This window comes from Physella acuta, unplaced genomic scaffold (genome assembly GCF_028476545.2).
Source record: "Physella acuta isolate Inbredline_101_S28 unplaced genomic scaffold, ASM2847654v3 ptg000195l, whole genome shotgun sequence".
Lineage (NCBI taxonomy): Eukaryota > Metazoa > Mollusca > Gastropoda > Physidae > Physella > Physella acuta.
Window position 1 is genome coordinate 507,194 of NW_026731714.1, and position 19,740 is coordinate 526,933.

Below are 19,740 nucleotides of genomic sequence, written 5' to 3' on the forward strand. Positions count from 1 at the left end.
CGTCGCTATCAGTTTCCCTTCGGGGGACCTCTGCCCCCCCCCCACGAATAAGTCTACCGCCCACCCCCCCCCCCCCCCCCCCCCCCGAACGAAATGGAACTTTATATAGAAAGTCTGGAAGAAACACTGCCCCCCCCCCCTAACGAAATAGAATAGTAAATACATACTTTCACCAGTGTTTACCCCCCCCCCCCCCCTCCGCTTCCAATCTCCGGACAGAAAAATGTCTGAAAGAAACACTGATTAAAATGGTTTTTAGACATGAGATCTAGTCAAGAGCCGTAAAGGTGGGGCCTTTTTTTTATCTAGAGCAGTTAAATAAAACTATCTATGCCCCGTACAAATTAACATAAACATGACTTAAATTAAATCTCATTAAATCTCAAAGACATTACAGCTTTCAATGTTTTGGTTAAAGAAAACAATTTTTTTTAAAATTTTCAATGCATTTAAAAGCTTATTATTAGAAAGGTTTTTAAGAAAAAATAAACCGGGAGTGATCTCCCCTAAACTTTCTCGAATATTCTTATATAAAACAACAGGGGATGGGAACTCGGGCTATAGACATGATTTTTAATCCATTTTAAATACTTAAAGTTTTAAAAATAGAATAAAATCTCGTAGACAAAAGAATTGCACACCAAGTGAACGCCAAATAAAAAAAAAGTGCATACTAGTGCGCAATATTATTAGTACTTAAAAAAATTTACATTAGTTTTTTGAGAAATCGGAAGTAACGTAAATTACTACTTCCGGTCAACGGAAATTACTCAAAATTTAACAGAAGGTAGAAAATTAGATCTTTTACTCACATGTGAAACTTCATTTATCTATCTGAAATAGTACTCAAGTTATAGGCTTTTGAAAAATTCAAAGTAGAAAAAGTACCACTTCCGGTTATCGGAAATCGCTCAAAAGTTGATACGGATCTGCGATTTTGATAAAATACTTATATATGAAATTTCATCAAACTAGCTGTAACGGTACTCAAGTAATCGTGTTTACACACAGACACACACACACACAGACACACACACAGACATACGGACAGAATTGCAAAGCCCAGTTTTTCAGACTGGATTACGCATAAAACCTTTTAATTTTGATAAATCTGGATTGATAATTTTTGCCCGATTAAAATAAGTCCTCTATACTTCGGATGTGAAGAAGGACTGAGGTGTAATACGGTGAAAATTGTTAAAATTTCAAGTGATTTTTGTGCACGATTACAATACTTTCTCTATACTTCGTATATAAGAGGAAGTAAAAATATTTGTAAAATGTAGCCTATTTATAGTTCACTTGAGACGAACAGCGCTTAAGTGAACGGAGTTAAATTTGTGAGAAGCTTTTCATAGGGGTCGGGTTAAAAAACATTAACTTCCGTTCACCATATTCATAATGAACATGAAATGACTTATACAAAATGAACAGAATGTAATCAACGATTAATTGGCCTACAAATTTTGGTTTTAGATTGTGCATAACTAGGCAAATCATTGTAGCCTACCGAATCTAATTAGCATAGATAGATCATTTTGTCGTAGAGGTGTAGAAGACGAGGTGAGGTAGTTACTTGTTACAGCTAGTAGTTAGTAGGCCTGTTAAAATAATTGTGCTACCATACATACAAGGTCGTTATATCGTAAAAGACAAAAAGATAATACATTTCTTTTGCTCGGGGGGAGGGGGGGGGTTAATGATTTTCTATTTCATCAGGAGGGGGGGGGGGGTCCGGGGATATAGCAGTTGTTTACCTACCTACCCCTGAGATATGCATGTGTACTAGAATACACTAACGATGGTGCGGGTAATATAATTAGCCTAATAACGTTGGCAAAAGTTTATTTTTTAGCATGATGTGCTCAACATAGGATGAACATAGGCCACCCAGATACATGGATACTAGCCGGCTCAGCTGGCCAACAATACCGATATTTCAACAGTGGTAGGGTCGGTAAAGCTACAAAATGAAACAACTGTTGCCTCGTAAATCTAGTTTGTTCTTGGATAAACAAGGACTATGGAAGCAAACCCCGACATAAAAAAAAAAAAAGAAAAGCAGGTTTAAATCGGAATCAACGGCCTTTTTAGCGCCTCACAGAGGTTGTAGAAAATCCCGTTCAACATTACAAAACTACCATCAAGAAGGAAGAAGAAACGTATAAAATAAAACGTATAAAAATAACCTTGTAAACATTCTAACTAAATTGTTATTTTTTTTTATAGGTGGTTATTTTTTTTTTTACCTATATTGCCATCGAGCTTTATCATCTATGCCACCTTTGTTGAACATCGTCGTCGTTATTCTCACCTGAGTTATCCTTTCCTGGGGTGGATTATATTTGAACGTAAACCCTAAAAATCACCCCACGGACCTAAAGTAATTTACTAAAGATGAACTCCTTCTTGATAGAGAAAGCAATGAACAGCGACGCCATTCTAAAGCGAGCCTTTGGCGGCGTGTACATGCTAGACGAGCTACCCAGAGTCCCGGCTTTCCAGAGACCAAAAGCGTTCATCTTCAACACATCGACGCTACCCGGAGAACACTGGGTCTGCGCGTTCTTCCCACTCACCGGCCCAGCGGAGTACTTTGACCCGGCCGGGCAGAAACCGCGGCTGGAATTTGTCTACTTCTTGAACAAACACAGCCGGAAATGGCGCCGGAACGTCGAGCCGTTCCAGCCCCCTGAGTCCTGGACGTGCGGTCAGTTTTGTATCTTCTATCTGTCTCTGCGGATCTGCAACAAAGACCCGTATGACTTCCTCAGCAACAAGACCCTCCACCTCAACGATTTTTTCGTGGATGCGTTCGTCACCCGATCGTTCAAACTGAACAGGAAATACTGCATTCATTAAAAGCTTACTTACCATCAAGCTTAAGATTGAGTTCGTGTTTGTATTGTGCGTGTGTGTATGTGTGTGTTTGTGTGTGCGCGCGCGCGTTCGTGTGTGTTTGTGTGCATCAAAACACACGCCCAAAAGCCAATTTCACGTATGCATAATTATAATTTTTAAATCGCAAGACATGGTCACAAAGATTATTGATGAAGGAAAAAAAAGTATTAACAATTTAGAATTCTAAAACAACACTGAGATTTAAAATTCGAAAACAACACTTAGGGGCGTCCATAAATGACGTCACACTCACAAGGGGGAGGGGGGTCCGTAATTTTGTGACGGTGTGTGACGAGGGGGAGGGGGGGGGGGTCAGATGGTGCGACGTCACACTTTTGCATTATAAAAAGCAATTGAAGAAAACGAATTTTAGACGTTATTTCGCGTTTTATAAAACTGTTTTAATAAATTGCCATAGGAATTGATTAAAATACTCTATTTTGACAGTTCAGACAAGATTTTGGAAAAATATCGATGTTTTAAGAAAAATTCAACTGCAATTTAGAGGGGGGGGGGGGTTGTAGGCTGAGGTGGGGGGGGGGGGGCGACAACATTTTTCGGGGGGGGGGGGGCGCGAACACTGGTAAAAGTATATGCTTTCTATATAAATTCCATTTCGTTCGGGGGCGGTAGACTTTTTCGGGGGGCGCCATCCACGCAATGACAATTTTGACGGCTTATTTATTAGAAGTTAATGATATATGAACGTATTTAATTTATTTAGCATACATAAGCTACTTAAAAAATACAAAAGAGCTTAAAATCTATTCTAACTGCTAAGTAAGAAGTTCCATGTCAACTTATATAACTGGTAGATCTAGATATATGTTTAAAAATTTTTTTTTTTTTCATCGTTTTCACTATATCGTTTTTTTTTTCAATACAAATCTCAAAAACTACTTCAGATATTTCATTCAAATTTTGCACTTAACATTGCTAATAAAGACTACAATCAGTTAGATCTATGTATTATTGAAATGTGTAGTTTTACACACGAAAATCATGGATACGTATAGGCCTACTCCTTACTTTTCTACGCTATTCTGACGAACAGAGTTCATTTTATTGGTTAATTACTTATTGTTGATTTTGAGCTTTTTTGATGTAGATCTAACTTTTTAATACAATTTTAGACAAAATCGTGAATTTTTAGAGATTTTTGTGGGTTTTTTCCTTTTGTGTGTGTTATTTACAACTTCCTTATCACCTAAAATTGTCATAGATCTATTCTAGATTCCAATGTTAATTTGAGGGTTTATTAAATAAACCATTTACACTGCCCTTAAAAAATCTGGCAACATGTTACCGACTGCTACGTTGTTTAGAGTAACTTTCTGCATTAGGCCTACTGTTTCATCTAATTTGACAGCTTCTAGACGTCTAGCAGCTATTTACAAACAGGTAGATTTTCAAATAAGTTTCATACAAGCTTTTTAAGACCAAGTGGTACCAAACTTAAATTTTATAACTCATGGTTAAGTGCTCGATTGTGAAAGTTATGTTGACATTGTGTAGTGTAGGTTAGCGGTTAGGTCTTCTATTAATAGAACGCTTTAAAATTTCAAGGATTAATGCCCTTTGGCCTTGATTTACAGTAGAAGTAGAGATCTAGATTCTAGATCTAGAGTCTAGATCTAAATATTTTTAGACTTTAGTAGACTAGATTAGATAATGCAGTCTTTACTCTTTATTGAGTTAACAAAAATAGCCCCAATAATTGATACAGTTGATATATAATATATTAATAAAGACTCTAGTCTAGAGTAGTCTAGACTCGGTAAAATCTTAGTTTAGCGTCGTAAATTCCAACATAGCTAGATCTTAGTAATGAGCGATGAAGGTAACTAATGAATATTTCTTTCATTTGGCCATATTTATGTCATATTTTACATAATTGAACAGATAATTGAATAACAAATCACAATCCAAGACCAAACCAGTCATAAATATCCTGGAATAAACTTTAAACTACCACGTTCGAGACAACAAAGAGTAAATTTTAAGCAGCGGCCATGTTTCAAAAACAATAATAGAGTAGTTTCCCTTGAAAAATTGTCTATTCGCATGTGTTTTGTGTTGATTTTGTGGTTTAATATGATTGTTTTATATTGTTTTAATATATGCCTGGGGGTCGTCCATAAATGACGTCACACTCGTAGGGGGGAAGGGGGTCCGTAATTTTGTGACGGTGTGTGATGAGGGGGGGGGGGGTTTCAGTTGGTGCCACGTCACACTTTTGCATTATAAAAAAGCAATGTTAGAAAACGAATTTTAGAGTTATTTTGCGTTTTAGAAAACTGTTTTAATAAAATAATAGTAACAATTGATTAAAATACTCTATTTTGACAGAGTTCAGACAAGAGTTTGGAAAAATATAGCTGTTTAAAAAAAAATTCAACTGCAATTTTGAGGGAGGTTGTAGGCTGAGGTGTGACGACATTTTAGGGGGGGGGTCTGGCTTTTTGTGACGACGTGTGACGGAGGGGAGGGGGGGGGGGGAAAGTAAAAATTGTCAAAAAAGGGTGACGTCATTTATGGATGACCCCCCTGTATAGTAATTTTTTTTTCAATATAGTTGACATGAATGACTAATAGACCTTTTCAGACTTAATAGTGTGCATCCAAGACCACAACAATTGTTGGGAGGTCGAACTTTTGAACACTTTATTTGCAGTAATCAAATCAATAAGAGATCGCTCATAAATGACGTCGCTCTTAAGATAGTAATGACAGCGTCCATTATTACAGAACAAACATATGGACATATTGTTTCAGATAGAAATTGTGATTTATTATGGGGAAAGGTTGAGTAGAACTCAGCGATGTGATTTTGGAGACGGGTCAGGTTTTTTTTTCCGTGAAAACAGGTGATGGTTGTGGGAGAAAGACCAGCTGTAGAAGTATGACGCGTCATTCATTGGTGCTCCATTTTCTCAGTGGGGACGATAGAACTATTAAGAAGGGTCGAGAAATGTAAAAAGCTTGCTGAGTCGCATTTCTTGAACCCCACCTTTTTCATTCCCCCATTTAGTACATCGTCACCGAGTTAACGCTCGCACGTGACGTCATGTACCGGTACCGCCGACCGTTAGGCTAATTTTATATATAAAAAAAAACAACAACAAGCACTGCCTTTTTGACGCTTATACCCCTAACACACCTATCACTCGTCCATTTAAACGTACGTAGTTATTTCTGCAAGCTTGCTGTCTCGAGACATTCGGCCCTTTAAAAAGGTATTAAGCTCTCACTGTATAGAACTAGACTACCCATATTAAGCTCCAAAAGAAGCTTGGTGAAAACAGGATGGCCGTCCGATTTTGAAGCTGCTCTGAGCTTTATAAAAAGCACAATAAACGATAAAATGACACTTATATTAAAGTAAATTATAGTTCTGAATCTTGATACATTAAAAGTGATATTCGGAGATTAAGAGCCAGACAGTCAACATGATATTTCAATTTAAGTCGAAGAAAATAAATTTCCTCAAACGATGGAACATCACTAAATTTTCGCGCAGTTTAGCGAAATTGAATTTAAGTATTTACGTTATCTTACAAAGCGCGATAGCCTACTGGTGCTCTAACGCGGCCCATGCTAATGGCCGTATTCCTAACTCCCCGCATTAGACGCGGCTTATTCGTTGGCAGGCATTTGGTGGCAAGCCTTTTTGACGGGGATAATGTGTTAAGTTAAGGCCGTTTTGCCAAATGTCTTAAACTAGCAGGCTTGCAACATTTGTGATGATTCGTTTTAAGCAAGGTATACGTATACCAATGCTTATTTATCGTTATTTTGATTGAACAAAGCATTATAGAGGTTCTCCATCAACCACCTAGGTATTTTTCCCCGTTCACCTCCTTTCATGAGACCGACACGTCATAAATTGCGGAGCCGCCTGAGTTGACGTCACAAATCTTCACTGACTCCCGTAGCAAATAATATGTGACATCATTTATGGACAATCCCATATCACTCACTTGGGTACTTGATATTGACATTTTGACAACAAAGGATAACCAAAATGTGTCTGGCAGGTGGAGACTTGCGATCGACCATAATGACAACACGCACTTAAGGGATGGAGTGGCTGATTATTTTAGATGATGTTTAAAGAGGGAAGCTGGTGGATAATACATTTTGTCTCTCTGTATATATAAATGATGACAAACATTTATTGTTGTCAAAATTATGGCTAGAGATCTTAGATAAGACAGAGCGAAGCGTAATTTTTTACATTAGGGGTCATCCATAAATGACGTCACGCTTTTTTTGACGATTTTTACCTCCCCCCTCCCCTCCGTCACTCATCGTCACAAAAAGCCAGACCCCCCCCCCCCTAAAATGACGTCACACCTCAACCTAAAACCCCCCTCAAAATTGCAGTTGAATTTTTTTTAAACATCGATATTTTTCCAAAATCTTGTCTAAACTATTACAATTTATTAAAACAGTTATCTAAAACGCGAAATAACGTCTACAATTCGTTTTCTAACATTGCTTTTTTTATAATGCAAAAATGTGACGTCGCAACATCTGAACCCCCCCCCCCCCCTCCCCCCACATCGTCACAAAATTACGGACCCCCCTCCCCCTACGAGTGTGACGTCATTTATGGATGACCCCTTATGACTTGTTGTGACATTGACAACAAAAATATGACGGAGGTTGGGGTTTAATTAAGGTAAAGAGAAGTAAAAAATGTCATAAGTTACGATAGAATCACTAATTGATGAAAAGAAAAACCTGAAATGAAAATAGTGAACATTCAAACAATAAGGAAAAACTCAAACTATATAGTAATAGTAAGATCAAATAAACATTAGTAAAAAAAACGTGATTTAAAACATGGATACAAGTTGCATCTCACAATGCTTCTAGAATTAATAAAGTTGTTTGTTAGGAAATTCAGTTTTTAAAGAGCAGAATTTTAAAAAAAAAAATGCTTTGTAATACGGACTATACAACAAGACAATCATTAATCATATTTAAATACATTTTCATACGAATAGAAATGAAAGGGAAGCTACTCTAAATAACATTTTCTTAAGATGGCTGCTGTTTTTAATAGCAAATTTACTATCTCGAACAGGGTTGATAAAAATTAATTTCAGGATATTTAAATTGATTTGACCATAAATGGTGATCTATTATTCAATTATTTATAATATTTTATCAAAATATACGAAAATATACTCATATTTAATGACATATTCATTAATGCACTCTCTCCTACATTACTAGTTTTGCCCGAATTTACGACGCTAAACTAAGATTTTACCCTAGACTCTAGTCTATTCTCTAACTTAAACTTTCGTTATGTCTCTACGTCTCTCTAGTGTCTAGATCTAGTCTCTAAAAATCTAGATCTAGGTATTAATTAATTATATTTATTGGACTCATTGGTAATCTATCCCTTTAGTTACACTTTAGTAGGTTTAGTTAGGTACGTAAAATCAGCTGAGGTTAGTAATGACAATGTGAAAAGAAGGTGCCTCATTAAATTTTAGTAATTATTTCACATTTTAAGGAAGATTTAGATCTATGTTTTAAAAGTTAGAAAAATGTTCTGTTTTAAAAATTTTAAACAATTGTATTAAAACTTTTCAGTGATAAATAAAGACTAGCAATGTTTTCATCAGATGCAACAAAGCTTGTTTACTTCAGCAGCCATCATGTTTAAGTTTTTTTTTGTGTAAACTTATAGTGGGAGATTCAGGGGAAGCCACTCTATTTTACAAACGGCTGCTGTGTATATAGCAAATATTGCTCGCAAACACTGCTGTTTAAAGTTAATTTCTGGTCTATATTGATATATTTAGCCATTGATTTTGGTATATTATTCAATTATCTATAATATTTTATACAAATATATCACAACATACTTCTATTAAAGCCTTAACAATGAGGCGACTTTGTCGCACATTACTAGCCTCTGCCGATTTTACGTACCTAAAACGATAGATTACCCAATTATTCAATAATTATTCAGATAGTGTTGGAAAACTATTTTTGACCATTGTTTTCATTTGCATTTTAGAAAAATGATTTAATAAATTGTAATAGAAATTGATCAAAATACTCTTATGTTGACCAAGCTCGGCAGAGATTTAGGGAAAAAAATACCGATGTTTTAAGGCTGAAGTAACGTCTTTGGGGGGGGGGGGGGGGGGGGGGGCGGGCTGGCTTTTTGTGACAGAGGGTAGGTGGGAGGTAAAAATCTTTAAAAAAAACCATGACGTCATCAAAAGACATCAAATCTGAAGTTAATAAATATTTACAAAACTCTGTCATGGTTTAACAATCATGTTTTAAAAACTAAAAACATTGCATATGATTTAAGAATTATTATTACTGTACCCCCCTTTTGAGAGAATGCAAGGCTGGTGGCAGTTTTGAGTTAAGGCCTATGCCCTGATGGTAGAACATTTTTAAATAAGATTTGTTATGTAATCTTGTCTAAATCTAATGGTAGATACAAAGACGTAATATTTATTATAATTATATTTAAGTTAGTTTTTTTCTTAAATTAGTATTTAAATCATGTTAGTTGTCTTACTAAATTTAAAATTTAAATAAAATAATTCTTTTATTAACCTTATTCCATTGCAAAGCAGCAAGCTACCTCTAAAAGAAATATATAATTTTGTTTTACCTAACATGAGACACATGTCTGTTATACAAACAGTAGGCCCTACTTTCTTGAATTAAATGGACAGGAAAGCTAGTAAAAGATCTTGCTTATAATTTCATTTTCTTAAATATACTGACTGGAAAGTCTTGACATACATGATAATCTTTTCTTTTTTGTGCCCACGACACATGGGGCCACCACAGAAAGCTTCCTCCACTTTTGTTAGTCACTGTCAGTTTTCCTGGCAGTCCCCCAAAGACTTAACATTACCATATCAAATAGCTAACCTAATCTTAATCTCTTTCTCTGTGACAACATTTTATGGGTTTAGGTTCTAGTTGCCTGCCAGGTTTTTCTTCAAATACTTAGAAATAATGTACCTAAGATGATACATAGGATATTTCTTTATCTGGCCTAGGGTGGATAGAAGCAAGATTTTAATATTAATATATTTTAATATTATTAATAATAATATTATTATATATAATAATATAGACTACAGATATTCTCACAAATTTATAATTTTGATAATAGTGCTATAACTTTTGACCTAAACATAAAGGGTAAAAAATATGTGCTAGGAAGTATTCAGCAAAAAGCAGTGCAAATAGATACATATTGTTAAAAAAAATTGTAGTAAGATAAATGTCTGCAAAAATTGATTTTCTGTTTTAAAATTTCAGATTTTTCATTATGGAAAACTTTCTAAAAGCCATATTAAACTGGTGCAATACATTCTTTGTTCAAAAAAATCAACCATAGCCTTACACCCTACATATTTTTCACAGACCATCCTTAGCAAAAAACTGTTTAGAAGTCAATACACTATACCGAGAATGCAATAAATTTGTATTGTAAATCATTATAACAGGATGGTTAATGTTTAGTAACTGTCCTATACTATTAAATATTTGGTAAATATTGTTAACTGTTGAAAGTTTGGTAAATATCTTATACTGTTAAAATACTTGTAAATGTACAACATTGTTTAATTCTAAAAGTCCTTTAGTGTTGAACGTTGTAAATTATCTAGCAAAAGCTCCTGTTCTGATGCATGTTCTTGAGTCCTACATTTCTGGGAATTATTTGATAAGGTGGTGACCAGAGCTGTTACTTATGTTGAATTTATCTTTTTTTCCCTGAAGATGACACAGAACAGGATTGCTATCATTGATAACCATGTAAAGACTTTCCCTATTTAACATTTTAAGCAGGTAGATACATCCTGCTGATTGGTCCATATATTATTACACTGTATCTGTTCCCAACAAGGTGTAAGCTCTAAAGTCTATATACAGTGTATAGCATGCCTTAAATAGCCTGATACTTTCAACTTTATCTAAATCTAACATAGAATCTGTTAAACATTGGCATTAATATTACCCCCCCCCCCCAGTTGCAACAAATTGGATGTTCAAAAGTTAGTTCAGCTTGAGGTCCTCAGTTCCGGGTGCTAAGTGTGATTCAGCAAAATTTTATCATTTGTCAAAATCTTTAGGTACAGGGTAGGGCCCTCCCTCATGAGCTGTGGGTGTGGGGGACCATTCATGGTTTAGATGTAACTATAAATAAACGTCACTTGTGCTAGTTCTTGGTCTGCCAGATTTTAGTTGTCGAATGGCTCAGATACAGGATGTCTGTGGGCAGTCACTCACGGACCTACCCTAAGCCCGTGGGTCATACCCTAAGCCCGTGGGTCATACCCTTAGCCCGTGGGTCAGACACAGGTTTCAGCCACCCATTGGCTGTGCTGGGGACACAGGATGTGTGTGACCTTAGTGTGGGGGTCACTCAGGTGTAGCAAGCCTACACAAACAACAAGGTCACTCAAGCGTATATCGTCATGAGTCACTGCCTCACCTGTTGTAGATTTCTCTCACTTGACTACCGTCGGTTTAAAACTTTTGACCTGTGGCAATGGTCACGAGTCAATGACCTACGTTTACTATTCTGTTTGTAAGCTTTTGTCGAATAGACGTCAAATAATTTGTGCGTGTTTATGTTATTTTATTACACGACCCTCATCCTCAGACTACGTCTGATAGTGTCGTCGCCCCCCCCCCCCGGTCAGTTTTTGTTTTTTTACAGAAGCGCAAAAAAAAAAATCTTGTCTCATCACATTTCTTTTACACTCCATCCCCGCCCTCCCCTCACATCGTCAGAAAATTGAGTCCCGTTTTCCCAATCCCTACGGTGTATTATTATTTATAGATCACCGAAAGCTTATTGGCGTTGTACTAGGCCCATCCACCTCTAACTCACAATATGAAAATTGTGTGTCACCTCTAGCTCCCACTGTAAATGGTGTGTCATGTCACCTCTACCACACACTAATTGTCAATAGGTTCTACTTTCCTCGCGATATTTGCTAGTCCCTGCAAATAACAACAGTACTCCCACCTCTTGTCTAAAAGTACTTTTCTTTCCTAGCGACATGTAAAAAAAACTTTTCCTTCCCAGCGACATGTAATAAGAGTACTTTCTTCTCACGCGTGGAATTCCCGCTCAGTTCTGGTTTTCCCATTTGACTCAGCCTTACTCAGAAACTCGTGTAGCATAACTTTCTCAGAAGATCTTATCATTTATCGATTGGTATGGGGAAGAAAAGGGAGGGGGGGGATAAATATCACTTTTCAAGAGCAGCATTGATCATGCTATGGTATTTCTGGTTTACGTTAGGTATGTGACGGGAATAACCATGTAACTTTTGTATTCATCACATTTTCGTACTCATCATTGAAAACACCGCTTCACAAAATAATGTGAAGTCTATCATGACATTCTTTGCCGTCCTAGTTTAAGTTCAATCTTCACACAGTAGACACCAACACATTGAAGATTTTCTTTCAATCTGATCCATATGTCCTGTAGCTGGTGACGTTTGTATGTCGCTAATCCTTTCCTGTTCGCCCAGCGTCGCTTGATACTGGACTAAATCTTTCTACCTCGCCTACCGTCACGGCCCGGCAAAACTATGCAGTAAATCGATAGGTTGTTTGGTGTTTTTATTTGCGTGGGGGAGAGGGTGGACAGCGGGGCCCGCGGGGTTTGGTATATCCGGGATTTTCCTGAAAAGAAAAAGCGCCAAGCGTGACACTATATATAGCGAGCCTCGCCTGTCGTCATTTTGAAAGCCAGATAAGCTTGTGTCGGTTGAGGCTAAACTAAACTAACAGTAAATTGTAAGTACTGTCTCTTTTTGTGTTGGCTGGTTTTGTTTCTTGCATTGTGTCGACGTTTTTGTTTTGTGGTGAGTGATGGTTTCTTTGTTTATTTTTGCGTTGTGCCGACAACCTTTGTTTCTTAGATTGAGCTGTTTTGGCTGATGTAAGGAACGTTCTTGTTGAGCGATTGCTTTTTTAGGCCAACCAACGTACATTTATGATAACAGATCTAATTCTGGTTTTATGTATGCGGTTGCTTGTAATGCATTCACGACTTTATGCATCTGAACATCTTGTCAAACGGTTTTTTATTGATAGCTTCCCCCTCTTTATCTAGACTATCAGAGAAGGTCGTGTTTTCCCCAATACAATCTATCTAGAGTATTCTATTTGCTCTAATAATTAAATAAGCTTACTCTACATCGTTTGTACTTGTTAAAAAAGCACCGAGTGCAGCCCATACGACTAGGATACCCTGACAGTTGACACCGGGCTGTATGTTAGTTTGCCTGTTGTAGCTTCCATATTTTTTTATTTTGCTGACTTCCTATTATATGAAACAAGGCGTATAAAGCAGGTCAAGGCTAACCATGCCGGCTTGAGGTCAAAGGTGACATGTACCGTGCTGGCGCTGTTGTTGCGACTTGACCTTGATGTTGTTGATGTGGAATAAGTGGCGCACCACAGACCAGGGGATAGCGTTATGTTGATCACCCCGCTACACAATATCTAACGGTTAAAAGTCACAAAAACCTCCTTAACGGCGGTACCAGTTTTTGACCACACATAAAGGTCTGGGTATGATTTCGAGAAACGAACCCCATAAATGTTGTAGGCGGCATTTCACCCAGTGTTTCTTTCTGGCATTTCTCCCACCCGTTCCTCCGTTATTTAAAACAACGTGCCGCAAATCTATCTACCAGCCCCCGAAAGTTTCAAATAGAGGGAAAAAGAAATCCTGATTTGACGAATTATCGCCACTATCTAAAATCTGATATTATGTCTACAAGCCATTCTAACCTCTGCCACTCATCTGTACACGTCTATCTACGTTCAACTGTTTGAAGTTTTTACAGCAGAGGTAAATTGCGTGATGTGGTCTTTTAACGTTACGTAGGGCGGGTAGTTCAAATACGAGATTGTACTGGTCGTATCAATATATAGCCTGGTGACTATGGTCTATTCTGTTCTAAGCAAGTTAATAAAAAGTCTAGTGACAATTTAAGCGCAATTTCCTTAATTAATTTTTTGTGACCGAACGAAAGGATATTTTTGAAAACTTTCTTCAGCAATATTGTTCTAAATTATGGCAGGAATCGATTGGTAAATGTTTCAAGTGGCTAAGTGGTCTGGTTGCCGAGATATGGGCAAAAAACTGCATTTTTTTTTCGAGTTTTTTTTGGCTTTTCCGGGAAATCCAGGAAGGAATTCCGGGAATTTTTTTGGCCCACAATCATCCTCGGAACTTGCTTAACATATTTGCTTTTGGAACTAGTCCTTGATATTGCTTCGTTGAAGAGGAGATACGACTTAAAGCTGCGCACATCCATCCATCCATCCATCCATCCATCCATCCATCCAGAAATGACGAGTTAATAATCGCAATTGTCCAGTATGGAAATTGCGCTAAAAAACACATACACCAACTATATATAGCTCCATAAAGTTTTTCACGTGTCAAATTCGCCGTCTTTTTTTTTAAACGACATAAGCATCCCAATGCAAGCCTACGTACGATGTAAGTCCGTTTAAAAAAATCATTGTGTATTGTCTATCGGGTGATCGATTGTTGAACGAAAAGCCGGTTTAAAATCAGATGCATACAAAGCTTTAATGGAGCCCATCTTTAATCTTTGTGAATTATCTAACGGGAGATCGCCTGTTGTTTACAGCAGTCTTAAAGTCAGCAGTCACAAAGCCATAATGGCGTCCATGTTTGATCTTTGTGAATTATCTAACTGGAGATGGCCCGTTGTTTACAGCCGTCACAAAGCCCTAATGGCGTCCATGTTTGACTAGACCCCACATCTCGTCACCTGTTGAGCGCCGTGTTAGCTCCGGCCTTCACACCTCTTGTTGACATTGGCCCAGCTTTACTACTCACGTTAAGACCTGCCCCCCTGTCTTCCCATTGTCACCAACATGCCCACCATTCGCGTACAGCCGCCTTGTGGTGACCCCGTATATAAAACCATCCTTCTCCGTGTGTAGCCGTACCACCACCACCACGCGCGTGCCTGCCAAGTGTCTAATCCCCAGCAATCACCCAAACTCGTCTTCAGCTAATAGAACATTTCAGCCCAGCCGAGGGAGATTTTTCTCTAATTATTTGCCGAGAGCCCGAGGTCGGTCCTGGCGATTTGGGAATTGTTGAGGCGAGTGTCTGACATTAAGGCCGCGGAGTTGATGACTTGTGACCTATACCAGAACATTCCTGCGTGTGTGACGTTGTCTCCATGCCGCGCGGCGCATACAAAGTTTCTAAGGCCGAGCTGAAGGAGGTACAGTAGAGCTCAGCTGTAGAACCGCTAAGTGTCGTGGCACACATTCGGGAGTTTTTTCCGTCGTGTTTGGAATCTGTGAAATCTCTTGTCTTAGTTTTTTGTAGGATCACTTTTAAAGTTAATTAACTCTAAGAAAAGTGTTAATTAAAGTAGGAGTTTTGGGGAAAACCATGACCTATTACTATGAGTTTGTTATATAATGAGTACTGTGAGGCATTCATTAGCAATGATGATGTCACTTGTACATGTCACATAGTCTAGTTGAACAAAGTTCCTGGAATTAGACATTTTCCATACAGTGATTGTATAGAATAATAATGCTAATAATTATGCAATGTAGTATTTAGCCTACATAATGTGGTGACTTAAAATATTTTATTTATTCATTTAACTTGTGTATACAGCCCTATGTAGTAGGCTATAGTCAAGTGGTCACTTGTGTTACACCATCAATGTTTTATTATCTTCTCTTCCCCCCCCCCCCCCCCCTTCTTTTTCTTTAACTTTACATCTTTTTTTTTTTCAGTAAGGCTTATCATCTATTGGGTTGTATAAGCTTGTGTTGATAGTTGGACTGTCAACTTAATGCATGTATTCAGTGTTTATTTGTTTGATCTTCACAGTTGAGCACCATGGCAACCCCTAAACAAATCAAGTTTGAGAGCGCCAACCAGCTGGGTGCATGTCCTGGTGTTCTGTGTGGGGATCCCAAAAAATCAGCCCAGGGTATCATTGTTTTACAGGTAAGACATTCAGTCAGGGTATCTTACAGGTAAGGCATTCAGTCAGGGTATCTTACAGGTAAGGCATTCAGTCAGGGTATCATTGTTTTACAGGTAAGACATTCAGTCAGGGTATCTTACAGGTAAGGCATTCAGTCAGGGTATCTTACAGGTAAGGCATTCAGTCAGGGTATCTTACAGGTAAGGCATTCAGTCAGGGTATCTTACAGGTAAGGCATTCAGTCAGGGTATCTTACAGGTAAGGCATTCAGTCAGGGTATCTTACAGGTAAGGCATTCAGTCAGGGTATCTTACAGGTAAGGCATTCAGTCAGGGTATCTTACAGGTAAGGCATTCAGTCAGGGTATCTTACAGGTAAGGCATTCAGTCAGGGTATCTTACAGGTAAGGCATTCAGTCAGGGTATCTTACAGGTAAGACATTCAGTCAGGGTATCATTGTTTTACAGGTAAGAGATTCAGTCAGGGTATCTTACAGGTAAGGCATTCAGTCAGGGTATCTTACAGGTAAGGCATTCAGTCAGGGTATCTTACAGGTAAGGCATTCAGTCAGGGTATCTTACAGGTAAGACATTCAGTCAGGGTATCTTACAGGTAAGACATTCAGTCAGGGTATCTTACAGGTAAGGCATTCAGTCAGGGTATCTTACAGGTAAGACATTCAGTCAGGGTATCTTACAGGTAAGACATTCAGTCAGGGTATCTTACAGGTAAGACATTCAGTCAGGGTATCTTACAGGTAAGAGATTCTGTCATTAATGTGTTCATCTTATAATGTGATAATAGAATAATGAACAAAAGGCTCATTGTTGTGTGGATATGGTGGATCAACTGATGTTAGTTCACTGATTGTGTGTGATGTTAGTTTACTGATTGTGTGTGAACCTACTGATGTTTGTTCACTGATTGTGTGTGATGTTAGTTTACTGATTGTGTGTGAACCTACTGATGTTAGTTTACTGATTGTGTGTGAACCTACTGATGTTAGTTTACTGATTGTGTGTGATGTTAGTTTACTGATTGTGTGTAAACCTACTGATGTTAGTTTACTGATTGTGTGTAAACCTACTGATGTTAGTTTACTGATTGTGTGTGATGTTAGTTTACTGATTGTGTGTGAACCTACTGATGTTAGTTTACTGATTGTGTGAACCTACTGATGTTAGTTTACTGATTGTGTGTGAACCTACTGATGTTAGTTTACTGATTGTGTGTGAACCTACTGATGTTAGTTTACTGATTGTGTGAACCTACTGATGTTAGTTTACTGATTGTGTGAACCTACTGATGTTAGTTTACTGATTGTGTGTGAACCTACTGATGTTAGTTTACTGATTGTGTGAACCTACTGATGTTAGTTTACTGATTGTGTGAACCTACTGATGTTAGTTTACTGATTGTGTGAACCTACTGATGTTAGTTTACTGATTGTGTGTGAACCTACTGATGTTAGTTTACTGATTGTGTGTGGACCTACTGATGTTACTGATTGTGTGAACCTACTGATGTTAGTTTACTGATTGTGTCTTGTTGATGCCTACAGGAATGGTGGGGTGTGAACCAACAAATCCAAGACTGTGGTAAAGAGCTCTGTGGTCTGGCCAATGCCGTGACCTTGGTCCCTGACCTGTACAGAGGTAAAGTGGCGGAGGACAACGAAACCGCTGGTCACTACATGGGTGGGCTGGACTGGAAGGGGGCAGTGGAGGACATCAGGGCTGCAGCCAAGTAAGTCTTGGACCAAAGATGTCCTGCTTTTAGTGGTAACATGTTGTTTTTGTCCTACTCCTTCAGCTAATACATCCTAGTCAAAACAATTGTAAATATTTAAAAGTTGCCTCTCAGAACTAACAGTCCATGGGTAGATGAAGTAGAGTTCATTTTTCTGAACATAGCATATAAAGCAGTAGTATGGTCAGCACTTTGTTTTCCCCTCCCCAACTTAAGTCATCTCCCCTTTGCGACTGTTTGGACTCAACGAAGTCCTATAGACTCAGTGATGTCCTATGGACTCAATGATGTCCTGTAGACTCAATGATGTCCTATGGACTCAATAATGTCCTGTGGACTCATTGATGTCCTGTGGACTCAATGATGTCCTATGGACTCAATGATGTCCTATGGACTCAAACTGTGAACTAAACTCAAGCCTTTCTGTTAGTAACTGAACCCTGTACACCTCAACCAAGCCATTCCATTATCAACATGTTACCTGATGTGTAACAGTATGTAGCCATGGACTCATAATGTATCTGTTCCAGGTATTTGAAGGAGCAAGGTTGTAAAAAAGTGGGCGTGACTGGTTTCTGTATGGGCGGGGCCTTGTCCATGGCAGCTGCCGCCCTGGTGCAAGAGATTGACGCCTCCGTCCCTTTCTATGGCATCCCCTCCGCGGAGCTGTGTGATGTCACCAAAATTAAGATCCCTCTACAGTGTCACTTTGCTGAGAAAGATGATGTAAGTAACGATGATCTTAGCAACATCATCACTATGTAAGCATTTATCTTGGTAGCATGAAGTCGGTGTAAGCAATAGTGATTGCTTTACCCATGTCACTATGTAAGCAGTAGTGATCTTTTGTCGCTTCTCAGAATAGGCACTAGTCTTCTTTGTGTTTTTATCACAATGTACACCAAGTGCTGTTGTCATTTAAGATCATTGGACCAACTCACTCTCCACCAAATTAACAAACCATACAGGGAAATTGTTTCAGAAAACAAAATCACTTTAAAAAATCCCTGAGACTGTACTGAGTTGTATGAAAATTTGTGACTAAATTTAAAACACAGCTTTTGTATCCCGCAGACCAAGGGTTTTGCCTCCCCTGATGAGTATCGCCCCCTTGAAGCCAAGCTAAAAGCCGCCAATTTGAAAGACTTTGAGTTCTACGAGTACCCAGCCGCCCACGCCTTCACCAACACGTCAGGCCCCAACTACAACAAGGACTGCCGCGACCAGGCTTTCTCCAGGATGAAGCAGTTTTTCCACAAACACCTGGCATAAACTGATTGAACATTTTTTTTTTTAGTTTATGTAACTTGGTTTCTATGAAAACAAGAATCTGTAAGGTAAAGGACACAGGGCCTTTCCCTGCACTGATGTAAGACTATTATCAAGATGGTGGTTGTTCCTTAAGACATTCACTAGGCAGATTTTTTTTCTGTGTTATCTGCTGATGATTTCTTGTCCCAATAGGTGGGGGCCACCCTAACAGCTGACTAGGTTTTTGTGTACAAAATGTTTACTGTATCTTGATTGGTTTGTTAATAAAATATCACAGATAGTAGTTGTCTTGCTTGTTTTATTCATTGTCTGAGTGGAAGAAGGTGGTAAAAAGCTAAACCTCCTCAAGGATGAATGGATGGATGTTTTATTCATCACACATCACTAAAATGTTTCCAAGTTATTCTGTACAACTGCGAACACTCTTTATTATAACCACAGTTTGTATAAAAACTTCACATTTTTTTCTTTAATTTTGCTCATTAATAAATAGAAAAAATATGACATTTCCCTTTTAATTACAGTCCCTGCAAAATCCCCCCCCCCCCCAACCAACCATAGTTGATCATCTTCAAAGTCCCCTTAGGTGTCGGACGCCAACTATAGTTTACTCTCACAGAAACTGTAGGCCTATTTCGGGGGGGGGGGTAGACTTTCTTCGGAGAGTTGCCTGGAAGAAACTCTGGCCAATAGCCTACAGATAAAATTTTAAATTCATCATGAGCAAGCAAAAATTCTGATTCCGGAATAATAAAAAAAATCAATATCAGTAACAGTATGCTGCGTCACGAAT

General features: G+C 38.2%; 2 protein-coding genes across 4 annotated transcripts; both read left to right on the top strand.

Moving 5' to 3' along the window:
* The first annotated feature begins 1,386 nt into the window (after nt 1–1,386).
* On the top strand, nt 1,387–2,872 carry LOC131936908 (uncharacterized). Its single transcript, XM_059294026.1, has 2 exons — nt 1,387–1,563; nt 2,230–2,872. The coding sequence occupies exon 2, from the start codon at nt 2,398–2,400 to the stop codon at nt 2,860–2,862; it is 465 nt and encodes a 154-aa protein (XP_059150009.1). The 5' UTR covers nt 1,387–1,563; nt 2,230–2,397; the 3' UTR covers nt 2,863–2,872.
* Nucleotides 2,873–4,153: 1,281 nt separating this feature from the next.
* On the top strand, nt 4,154–19,230 carry LOC131936907 (protein usf). 3 transcript variants are annotated; one of them, XM_059294023.1, is made up of 5 exons: nt 4,154–4,302; nt 15,827–15,946; nt 17,488–17,672; nt 18,206–18,401; nt 18,750–19,230. In XM_059294023.1, the coding sequence occupies exons 1-5, from the start codon at nt 4,201–4,203 to the stop codon at nt 18,945–18,947; spliced, it is 801 nt and encodes a 266-aa protein (XP_059150006.1). In that variant the 5' UTR covers nt 4,154–4,200; the 3' UTR covers nt 18,948–19,230. The 3 variants fall into 3 exon arrangements, with proteins under 3 accessions (XP_059150006.1, XP_059150008.1, XP_059150007.1); XM_059294025.1 differs by lacking the exon at nt 4,154–4,302 and adding an exon at nt 12,579–12,717; XM_059294024.1 differs by lacking the exon at nt 4,154–4,302 and adding an exon at nt 14,919–15,200.
* Nucleotides 19,231–19,740: the final 510 nt, after the last annotated feature.

What these genes read in the sequence shown, in the direction of transcription:
- LOC131936908 (XM_059294026.1), top strand. Translation starts at nt 2,398, where the DNA reads ATGAACTCCTTCTTGATAGAGAAAGCAATGAACAGCGACGCCATTCTA.
- LOC131936907 (XM_059294023.1), top strand. Translation starts at nt 4,201, where the DNA reads ATGTTACCGACTGCTACGTTGTTTAGAGTAACTTTCTGCATTAGGCCT. An exon ending in TAGCAGCTATTTACAAACAG is followed by an intron (nt 4,303 to 15,826) that starts GTAGATTTTCAA and finishes TGATCTTCACAG; the next exon opens with TTGAGCACCATGGCAACCCC. An exon ending in ACTTTGCTGAGAAAGATGAT is followed by an intron (nt 18,402 to 18,749) that starts GTAAGTAACGAT and finishes TGTATCCCGCAG; the next exon opens with ACCAAGGGTTTTGCCTCCCC.